This window comes from Castor canadensis, chromosome 13 (genome assembly GCF_047511655.1).
Source record: "Castor canadensis chromosome 13, mCasCan1.hap1v2, whole genome shotgun sequence".
Classification (NCBI taxonomy): domain Eukaryota; kingdom Metazoa; phylum Chordata; class Mammalia; order Rodentia; family Castoridae; genus Castor; species Castor canadensis.
The window spans coordinates 50439734-50451636 of NC_133398.1; the positions used below are offsets into that span (position 1 = coordinate 50439734).

At 37.1% G+C, this 11903-nt stretch overlaps 1 protein-coding gene and 1 long non-coding RNA gene across 2 annotated transcripts; one reads left to right on the forward strand and one right to left on the reverse strand.

The window, feature by feature from the left end:
* Nucleotides 1–394: 394 nt before the first annotated feature.
* LOC141415419 (uncharacterized) lies at nucleotides 395–5458 on the reverse strand. The gene is made up of 2 exons (XR_012440423.1): nucleotides 5340–5458; nucleotides 395–4373 (listed from the first exon to the last, which is right to left on the reverse strand). It is a non-coding gene; the product is annotated as an uncharacterized lncRNA (long non-coding RNA).
* A 68-nt stretch (nucleotides 5459–5526) lies between these two features.
* Klhl9 (kelch like family member 9) lies at nucleotides 5527–9740 on the forward strand. The gene has a single exon (XM_020169462.2). It carries the CDS (start codon nucleotides 6077–6079, stop codon nucleotides 7928–7930), a length of 1854 nt encoding a protein of 617 aa, XP_020025051.1. The 5' UTR covers nucleotides 5527–6076; the 3' UTR covers nucleotides 7931–9740.
* Nucleotides 9741–11903: the final 2163 nt, after the last annotated feature.

Genomic DNA, 11903 nt, shown 5'->3' on the forward strand with positions numbered 1-11903 from the left:
AGGAGGAATGAGGTGAGTAGGGAAGAGGACTTCTATCAGTCTAGGCTACACAGGATGACTTGTGGTCACTTGATTTATACAGATAACCCAAAGCAAACCTGAGGGAGGGAACCATGATATTCACTCAGTGCTGTAGGCAGATAATTTCACAAAATACAGCTATCCTCAGCCTATTTAACATGTAAAATATGTTGCAAATGTGTAAATCTTATGTTATTTTTTTTAACCAAAACAAAACTCAACTCATAATTATACTTGTGGAGTTCTAGAGAATGTCCACCCATGTGTTTAAAACTGAGTATTCTGGGGCTAATGGAGATACAAATATTTACTAATCCACCTGGCTTCACAGTATTTTATCTGATAATTCTGAGAAAAAATGTGAGCACACACCTCCAATATGTTTATTTTTATTTATAACACAGGCATATATAAGAATTATAAGATATTATGCATGTTACAAAACGTATGCCTATAGCAGGCATTTAAGATGATAAGTCAATCTGTGTTAAACATTTAAAACTTGTATTTGTTTATATTACTGAAGGGGTATAATCATTTACCAACAAAAATATAATTACGTGACATAACATTTCAGCAATAGGACTGAGTGAAAATGCTTCTGCTTTCTTTCTTTTTTTTCAATACTGGGGTTGAACTCAGGCCTCACACTTGCTATGTAGGCACTTTAGCACTTGAGCAACTCTACCAGCCCTTTTTTGTGTTGGGTATTTTTGAGATAGGGTCTCGCTTTTTGCCCAGATTAGCTTATAACTTTGATCCTCCTGATCTCTTCCTCTGGACAAGCTAGGATTACAGGTGTGAGTCACTGGCACCCAGCTTTCAGTTTTCTTTCATTGCATTAAATTTTTAAATACAAATTGTGTATCAAATATTCTTTGGATAAAATATATGTAAACAGAAAATGTGGCTTTTGAAACTAGCAGTACACAGAAACAATACATTTATTTTATTTTGAATTTAAAAACTACAGTTCACTGGAGATATTTTGTGTGTTAACATGCTTATTACTTATAAATAAAGTCCCCAGACCCTATCTAAGTGCTCTCCTTCAGTGCATCTTAATCTTAAGCATGCATGAGACCCATCTATAGGTCTGGCTAAAGCATAGATTTTTGCATATACTAGCCACAGTTTTTCTAATTCAGCAAGTGTAGGAAGGGGCCCAATAACTGGTATTACTAACAAGTTCTCAATGATGCTTTGTAATCTGCTCACCTACTTGGTGGAACTTGAGGAAGGCACAGTCTCCTTGAGATTGTTAATCTCATATGATCCTTTGATACTTGGGACAAGTAATCTTCCTATTATATTGTTTTTGCAACCTGGGGACAAAGTTGAAAATATGAGTGTGACAAAACCCATATAAAGGAAGGAAACAGAAAAAAAAAACAGTTTTAAAAACAGAAAAATGAAGTAAAAGGGTAGCTATTCATTTTTTGTACTACTCATGAAAAAGAACAAGCACCTTACACAGAACATAGAACTGATTTCTATAAATTATAGAGAACACAATGGTCAAGAAAGGAAGAATATTGTACTATCCCATCGGCACCTCACTAAAATCTACATTGGCAAAGGCAACTTAATTGTAGAGAGATTTGAGATCCATTTTCTATAAAATTTGCATTATTTTAGTATATTCTTTAGCCACCAAAATGCATATGTTATCTCCTGGTTAGGAAGTTCTGTGTTTCACTCAGTAAATTTACTTGTCCACACTAATATTTTCTTTTAATTTTGAAAGTCTACCAAATGATGATTTGATGCATAGATAGTCAGAAGGTCTGTGGTATGTTTTAATTTGCTAGGAGCCATCAGTCCATTCACTGGCATCTACACTCTCCTTCAAGGAACTCTCATCTTCCAGGAACAGGATGGATCAGAGATATACCACAAATTCTAACACTGAGCAATTAGTGTTCTAAAAGCAGCTGTGAAACAGGTTCTAGGCATTCTGCATTGTAAGTTAAAAGCCCTGCCAAGGAATTAGGGTTCAGGAAAGATGTAATAATTAGCTGGGTTTTTGATTAGCAAATTTCTAGGCAGGTGTGGCACAAGAGTGCTCTCTTTTACTTTTATGTCAGAGGTGTAAATGAATGTTGCAATCCTTATGCAAAGCTATGATAAGGATATTTTTCTAGTTAAAAAGTAAAGAGATTTGTCATAAAAGGTGAATTTGTAAAATTGGGAACTTACTATTAAGAGTCATTTCATGTGCTGTCAAACATGAGATTGTACTCAAATTGCTTTGCAGTTTTGCCCTTAGAATTTCAGGTTCTACCCACTTCCTAGTATTAGCAATCATATCAAGAGAGTCATTCATCAGGTTTATTGGGTCTATATAGAAAAATGGAGTAAAGGAATACATTCTGAGCCCTTTTTCTCTCTCTCCATCATTGCCATGGCACAAAAGTGCCATGCCCTGACTTAAGCTGAAGACTCATTCTCTTAAAAACAAAGACTATGACAAAAGTAGAGGGAAGTATAAAGAAAACGTTTGTAAACAAAGAGTACATCACAGAAATATAGCAAGCATCTACATAAAAGCTTTATATACTCTTTTAAGAAGAGGTATGAAAGCATAATACAAATACAATATAATACAGTTAATATTGTAAATTAAAATCCAAATAAAGAGAATTAAAAATAGCAAACAATGCAAATGGAGAAACATTCAATCCCACTAGCATTTAAAAACTGTTAAGCAACATTTGACATTAAGTAAGCACTTAAGTAGACATTTTAGCCTATTCTATAAAGGAAAAAATATTAATTGTTTTCTGTTCTGTGCTGCTAGATCCATTTCTTGGCATCTCTCCTAAAAGAAAAGGTTGTTAAAAAGGTTAAAAAATTATATCCAATAACAGAACACACATTTTCCTTCCAAGTACGACCCTGATTCTCTCTTGCCTTTCATAGATGAACTTCTCAAAAGAAGTTTCTATTAATTTGGTCCCAGGTATGTTTCCTCTTACTTATTCTTAGTCAATATGTTCCAATCTGAATTCAGCCCTCACTCTCCCAGAATATAAGGCATTGTCTTTTAAATATATTTCCTTCCTAACACACCCTCTGATCACCATTTTCTCCTGGTGGTTTTGATTCCATTCCATTCCAGTGTCCTTTTCAGGTTCTTCATTCTCTTCTCTACAATAGGAGGTGCAGGGCCCCAAGATTCAGTTTTTAATCTTCTTCTCACTCCCTACACCATTTCTCTAATACCTTATTCATTCCTAATCCTTCAAGGATAAGGTATAGCCCAGCTCCCAAATTAATACCTCCATATTTACAGCCACAGCTGTAAATTACAGAACCATACATCTAGTTGCCAAGGCTGAATCTCTGCATCCTCCATTTTCTCGTGGTAGAAAACACTTTTCTATTGCCTAAGATGTAAGGATATAATGTAATTAAAATTAATTAATCAATTAATACTTTTATGTCTCCTTTCAAAAAGGAGGAAAGTTCCAAAAAACCCAAAAAGTCCCAAGAGGGCTGAAACTGTTTTCTTTTATCCTGAAGGCCACCACAGATCAAATATGACATACAACTTGAATGAGGACAGTAAATGAACTGAACCTCCATTCTTCACTTCAGGTTGCAAAATAAGCATTGCCATTGAATTATTAAGAACAAACGAAAAAAGACCTGAAAATAGAACTTTAAATAAGAAAAAGAATAATTTAAAAATATAAAGGGAACATTTTTTATATAATTAGCACACTGTAACAGTGAACATAGTATCTATCATACATGCAAAAATAGTAAAATACAATACATATATTAGAATAGAGTGTAAAGTACATAAGAAAGAACTGGATGCTTTTAACACACAGCTGTTTAACACCACCTCCAAGTTTTGTAACAAATTTGATTCAATTCATTTTATGATGAAGGCAGAAAAAATATTTAAGTAACTTTGAAATAACTAAATGTGGAAGTATGAGGTGTACATGTCTCTAATAATCATTAAGAGTACAGATCTGGTTCCTCAGCTATTAATCTTACTTGCAACCTTAACAGTGAAAGAAAGGATCTAATGACTTCTTGCTCTGACAACATCCCAGGTACAGTGGTTTTATTCTTTCTTTTCCAAATAGGGACAGATTCCTTGCAAATACCTCTCCACCGCCAGTATGGAGTTGTTACTGATCAGGTGAATCCTTTGATCCTGAACTCTTACACCAAGCAGATCTCCTAATTTCCCAATGCTGATAAAGTCTCGTGAAGAACTTCTCCAGGCCAGTCTCATTTCAAGCAACCTCTTGAACCAAACAGGTTGAAGCACAACTGGATCATCTTGTGGAGAACAGTGGAGTTATATGCCTTCTGAACCTTGCTTCCATTCACTGGAAACAACAAGGAAAAAAAAAAGAAAGAAAGAAACAGATGACTATCCATCAGTACCCGACTGGTTAAACAAGGTATGATACATCCATTAGTAGGCAACAACACAACTGTTTAAAAATATGAAGAAGCTCTGATTGTATCCATTCTGGAAGATCTTAAAGTGAAAAAAGAAAGATGCAAAAGAGTATATGGAAATGCCATATTTCATATAAAATTGAGGAATGTATAATAAAAGAATGTAAGTGTATTTTTAGCTTCCATATACATAAAGAAACTAAAAGGATTTAAATGACAGTAATAATTCCATACTTAAACTTATCAGTAATTAAAGAAATGCAAATTAATAAAATACCAACAAAAAGAAAAAAAATCAGAGGGGAAATACACACACAAACATTGCTGGTGTCAATAATTTGGAAAATCGACCTGGATATTCTACCAAATATCCAAAATAGCTAAAGTTTTGTGCCCAGAATCTCTAAGCTCATTATAGATTCTGAAATACAATAGAGGACAAGAAGTTACATAGTCACAAGCAAATAATGGGCAAAGGAAACTATAATATGTGTAATCACTGAGAAATTGTGTAACCATTTAAAAATAATGAGTGGAAACATGAAAAAAATATTTAGAATGGTATTGCCTTAGGAGCCCAAAATTCAGAATATACTATTTACACATACTATGGCCATAATTTAGTAGTGAGACAAACACTGTTCGTTTGAAATTATGAAAATATTAAAGCTATAAACCAAAGTTATAATTGAGCTGTCTATTGATTAAATCGCATAGGAAAAAAATTATAAAATGCTTTATGAAGAATTAAAATTACGCATCTGTCAGGGAACCCCTTCCTCCTCTTCCCCCACCCCCGTCCGCCAGGTTTCTTCTCATTTTATACAAAAGCGGCGTTTCACTGTTTTTCAGAAAGAACCAAGGAGGCGTGAATCTTAAGAAGCACGCACAGGTGGAGTGAGGGACGGTCTCACAACAATGTGCGCGCACTCCTTCCGGCCTAGTTCTGCGCGCACCCGCAGAGGCTCCCAGACGCCGCGAGGGCGCACTCCCGCGACGCCCCGCTCCCCAGCCCCGCCCTCCCCGCCTCCCGCGCGCCCCCGCCCCCATACGCCCGCCCACTGGCGAGTCCAGCTGCGCAGGCGCAGTTGCTGCGCGGCCGCTCCTAGCCCGGGGGATCCTGGGACCAGGCCTCTCCGGAAGGACTGGCTCGGTGTCCGGTACTCGGCCCGTGTTCCCAGGCCCTGGTCCAGACCCAGGCTTGTGTTCCAGGCCTTGCTTGAAGATCGGCTGGCGGCCGCGGCGACTCTCTAGCGACAGCGGAGGAGGCAGCGGGCCGTTCGCTGTGGTGCCGGCCTCGCCGCCGACCGAGCCGCGGAGCTTAGGTACGTGGTGGTTCCTCCCCCTCGGCCCGGAGCGGAACTGCTGGAGGAGTGGCGGCGCAGGCCGGATGAGGTGAACCGGGTCATTTAACTGCCTCCAGGTGATGAGTCATCAGCCTAATAATCAGATTTGAGGTCCGCGGTCCTTCGTGGTCCTGCTACAGGACGGTTTCCAGTGAATGACTGACTGCTGTGTCCCGAGGGTGCCATAGTGACTGCTTGTCCTTGGTAAGGAAAGCGAGCTCCGTGGCCATCCCGGTGTCCTGTAAACCATCCATCCATCGCCGCACGAGCGAGGCTTTCACATGAAAGTGTCTCTTGGGAACGGCGAAATGGGCGTCTCTGCCCACTTGCAGCCTTGCAAGGCAGGAACCACACGGTTTTTCACCAGCAATACTCACAGTGCAGTGGTATTGCAAGGCTTTGATCAGCTGAGAATAGAAGGATTGCTTTGTGATGTAACCCTGGTGCCAGGTGATGGCGAGGAAATCTTCCCTGTGCACAGAGCTATGATGGCGTCTGCCAGTGATTATTTCAAGGCTATGTTCACAGGTGGAATGAAAGAACAAGATTTGATGTGCATTAAGCTTCATGGGGTGAACAAAGTTGGTCTGAAGAAAATCATTGATTTTATTTATACTGCAAAACTTTCTCTTAATATGGACAATCTTCAGGACACTCTGGAAGCTGCCAGCTTTCTACAGATTTTACCTGTTTTGGACTTCTGTAAAGTATTTCTTATTTCAGGAGTGTCTTTAGATAACTGTGTTGAGGTTGGACGAATTGCTAACACCTACAATCTTATAGAAGTAGATAAATACGTTAATAATTTTATCCTGAAGAACTTCCCTGCTTTATTGAGTACTGGGGAGTTTCTAAAGCTTCCTTTTGAAAGGCTTGCCTTTGTGCTTTCCAGCAATAGTCTTAAGCACTGTACTGAGCTTGAACTCTTCAAGGCTGTCTGCCGCTGGCTGAGGTTGGAAGATCCTCGGATGGATTATGCTGCAAAATTAATGAAGAATATTCGATTTCCACTGATGACACCACAGGACCTCATCAATTATGTGCAGACAGTGGATTTCATGAGAACAGACAATACATGTGTGAATTTGCTTTTGGAAGCCAGCAATTATCAAATGATGCCATATATGCAGCCAGTGATGCAGTCAGACAGAACTGCCATTCGATCTGACTCTACTCACTTGGTTACATTGGGAGGAGTTTTGAGGCAGCAGCTGGTTGTCAGCAAAGAATTACGAATGTATGATGAAAGGGCACAAGAGTGGAAATCTTTGGCCCCCATGGATGCTCCTCGTTACCAGCATGGCATTGCTGTCATTGGAAACTTCCTTTATGTAGTTGGTGGTCAGAGTAATTATGATACAAAGGGAAAAACTGCTGTAGATACAGTGTTCAGATTTGATCCTCGGTATAATAAATGGATGCAGGTGGCATCATTAAATGAAAAACGCACATTTTTCCACTTGAGTGCTCTCAAAGGACATTTGTATGCAGTTGGTGGACGCAGTGCAGCTGGTGAATTGGCCACAGTAGAATGTTACAACCCAAGAATGAATGAATGGAGCTATGTTGCAAAAATGAGTGAACCCCACTATGGTCATGCTGGGACAGTATATGGAGGTTTAATGTATATTTCAGGAGGAATTACCCATGACACTTTCCAAAATGAACTAATGTGTTTTGACCCGGATACGGACAAATGGACACAGAAGGCTCCAATGACTACAGTGAGAGGTCTGCATTGCATGTGTACAGTTGGAGACAAGCTCTATGTCATTGGTGGCAACCACTTCAGAGGAACAAGTGATTATGACGATGTTCTAAGCTGTGAATACTATTCACCAACCCTCGACCAATGGACACCAATTGCTGCCATGTTAAGAGGTCAAAGTGATGTTGGAGTTGCTGTCTTTGAAAATAAAATCTATGTTGTGGGTGGATATTCTTGGAATAATCGTTGCATGGTGGAAATTGTTCAGAAATATGACCCAGAAAAAGATGAATGGCATAAGGTTTTTGATCTTCCAGAGTCACTTGGTGGTATTCGAGCTTGTACCCTCACAGTTTTTCCGCCTGAAGAAAACCCTGGGTCACCTTCCAGAGAATCGCCTCTTTCAGCACCTTCAGATCATTCTTAGGTCCAAGGTATAGTACCTTTACAGCGCATCATGGATGATCTCATTGTTCCCCATCAATTGTATTTTCTTATGGTTGGTACATTATTAGACAAAAAGATAACTTACATTATTTGTCTTGTTTTACTTAGTGTGTTTATCAAACATCTAACAAGTGCATTCTGAAAATGTATTCAACATATCCAACTGTTTGAACAAATGAAAAAAGATCCATAGAAAAGTAGATGTCTTTTTGTGGTGTTATATAAGTCAAACTATATGTGACTGTAGTAAATACAATTACGTCCATTATGCTTCAAAGTTGAATGTTTTCTCCTGAGTAAACATCATAGGGAGGCCACTTGCTCCAATCTGAAATAATAAAAGGTTGCCAAGTTTATTAGCAACCTCCCTCTTTGTGTAGAATTTTGACACCTCTAACTATTTAGGTCATGTGATTACATTTAGAACATAATGAAGTGGCAGACAGGAGAAATAATAAAAATACTAACTAGAAGAAATGGTCCTAGACCCAAATTTGATCTCTCTCTAGAGTAAGAAAACAGAAAAAATGTACACACAATACAGATAAACATGACACACATCTGTGTATGTGTGTACATGCATATAAAATTTTTAAATTGATTAGCATTTCAGTTTTAGTGAAGTTTTTAAATTTAATTTTTTTCTTCCGCAAAGCAGCTATGTCTATTTAAATGAAAATTCAGTACCAGAGAATAAATGTGTATATAGTCTTATATAGACAAAAACTTACATTACTTTTTTGGCTTGTATATGATTTTCTATAGAGTTGTTTTTATACAGATTATTTAGCAAAGTTCAGGTTTCAGAGAATTGCTTTTGCCATAAATTTAACTCTGCTTTTTTTGCTCCATAAAATTTGTGATATAAAAAAACAAAAAAAACATTCTGAGCAAAACTGTAGGATTTTAAATTCAGTCTCCCAACTTAGTCATCCTCTTCATGGTTACTTCGTGATTGGGGTGATGGCTGTCGTGCTGCTCAAGTCCTTGTGTAAGCAAAGGTGTGTGATAGGCCTCAAGGCTGAGATGTGAGCAAGCAGAAAGTAAACTCTTCTGCACCAAATCAGAAAAATGTTCTTTCAGACATGTCTCAAAGACAGGACCAACTTCAGCTTCCCTAAGAAGCCAGCTACAGAAAGCCTCCAAAGTTCTCAGCAGTAAAGCAGAGCTTCACCCTTTTCAATACCAAGGGTATACCTACTGGTATACCCTTGGTATTACATGGGGAAATTTTAATGGGATTTTCCAGCAAATACAGGATCGCTCTGTAATGAGTGATTCTGAAGAGGCACTTTCCTGGAATTATTTTATACACACACAGACACACACACACACGCAGAGTATAAATCAGGAACAATTTTCTCTTTATTGGCAATCCCATAATGTAACTCAGGACTCAAGGCAAAAGGAACTGGCTTCCAGGAATCTGAAGCTTTACTTACTGCCCTTACAAGTGTTGATTCATTTTGATGCTTTTTCAGATTTCTGTATTAGCAGAAATGTTCATACTTCCTATGTTTTTGCTAATGACTCAGTGTTTTATTACTAAAAATAGCACATTTGGGTACCTTTAGAAGATAGAAAAGGTAGAATTTAACTTTGTGTGTTGAATAAGCAAAACTGGCATCCCAATCATTTCTTTGATTATTAATGGTATAGAGTATTTGTGTATTTTGTGTAGCTGTTTCCTCTTTGGTCAAATGTTTATGTCTTTTGCCTATTGGAGTTCCTTTGTTTTTTCATATCAAGTTACAGAATCTCTTTATATAATAAATAAAATTTAACTGACATTTGCTTGCATTGATTTTTTTTCCCCTCAGTGTATTACAGGTTTACAAATGCAGGGTGGCCATTCAGTTAATTTTTGAGATCAGATCAAGTCCATCTTTTTGCATTTTGATCTTTTGGAAATAACTTTGTTATGCTTATTTTTAATGCGGTATTGACATACTACTTTTTCATTGCTAATTCTAGCAGGCCAAGGTGATGATGCCCTCCTTGTCGTCTCCTATTCTTCACAAGCTTGCTTTTTTTTTTTTTTTATTATTCAAAAAGGTTCCTACCTTCCATTACATTTGACCTTGTTGCTTTGTAATTAACCACGCGCTCCATAACCAGGTAAGCCAACTGCTTTATCTATATCACCCCACAGCCTTACATGCCCTACCTCTCCTTTTACTTTCCAATTTTTGCATTTGGTAGGTTACTTGGTAATCATACAAATAACTGACTGATGCTAGTGCTAATATCACTACTTAATCCTAGAACTGTTTCCTTATAGAGATAGAAATTTTAAGTAGCTTTGAAATGATTCACTGGAAAGAGACTTGTTTTCATAAGCTGGTATTTTTTTTTTTTAAATTAAGACTGGAAAAATATTTATAAAGGATAAGATACAGACTCATAAAGCGTCATTTGTTTTGGTTTTTCTGATAAATATTCAAAAAGTAACATTTGTTAGCTTTTCCGCTATAAAAATGATTTTTGTCTATTACAGAGAGTATAGGAAAATAAAAGTACAAATCTCCATTATTCCACATGCCAAAGGTAACTTACTAACACTGGGTATATCACATATGCACATATGTATAGACATTTGTCAAATAGTTTTCAAGTATGCCAGATTGTAAGCTAAAAGTTAGATGATTCAAAAAAAAAAAAAGTACTCATCTTCTAAAGGTACAGACTGTTTATCCTTATGACTTTAGCTTAGTTTTTTTTTAAATCTGTAGATAATAGAAAATAATATGTAAGTTTTTTTTTCTAATTATCAAATACATGTGCTTTATTAAAAACAAAAAGATTCACAGGGTGTGATGGAGCATGCCAATAACCCCAGACTCCAGAGGATCAAGAGTTCAGGGCCAGCCTGGGCTACATAACACAACCCTGTCTATCTCAAAATCCATTTTTACACAGACAAATACAGGCTTCCCCGATATACACTTGCAAACAGTAGCATTATGTAGTTTGCCTGCATACACCCTGGATCAAATTTAAATTTTACTGCTACAGAACATTTCTAAACTTCATAAACATACCATAAAGAGAATTAAAACCATTGTCCACTGCTCAACCAGTTTTTAAAACAAAGATCATGGGGTAAGTATACATCTCTAAGTTTCATGTTCCCATTTATTTATGGGGTTGGTTGAGGTTGCTAATTGTAGCTATGTTGAGAATGTTAGAAGGTAATGTTATAAACTGGTTAGCATAAGGCATAGGCAGAGAAACATTTAGTAAGTGGTAGTAGTTTTTACTAATGAAGTTGGCATTTTATTACATTGGTCTTAATGATTTTCATGGGTTATTTAGAACTGTTAATTTTCTATACAATATTTCATTTCATGAATGTGCCATAGTATATTTGAATATATACCTTAGAGTTTCATCATTATAAATAAAGATATATAAAACTTTGCCCATGTGTATTAACCTGTAATAAATTCTGAGAAAAATCTGAATAGTGCAAGCTTTTTTAGGTTCTTGAAAAATATTTTCAAGTGTGTGCTAATTACATTTCCTTCAGAACTGTGTGCATTGATTACTCAAAAGGAAATCCTTATAGTTCTAGTTATTTTACCCTTTGATTTACAGTTCTTTAATTACTGATAATAATTACTATTTTACTGAACATGTGAATCATTTCATAAGCTCCTGAAACTTGAATGTTTCAAGGTGGATGTTCCCTCTCTTTCTTCGAAATAGGCCTATTCATCTCAGTTGAAGAAATAGGGATTCCAACCCTTTCTGTCTCTCTCTGTCTCTCTCTGTCTCTCTCTGTCTCTCTGTCTCTCCTTCCTGACTGCTCTGAGGTAAGTGCCATGTTTCTATCATGATGGCCAAAAACAATGGGCCAAGTGACCATGGACCGAAATCTTTGATACCGAAAAAAACAGCTAGTCTATAATTTTTAATGTACACTCTAAAAATAAATCAGCTTTTATCAAATT

Bases quoted from the DNA above. Each gene is read 5' to 3' on its own strand.
- Klhl9 (XM_020169462.2), top strand. From the start codon at position 6,077: ATGAAAGTGTCTCTTGGGAACGGCGAAATGGGCGTCTCTGCCCACTTG.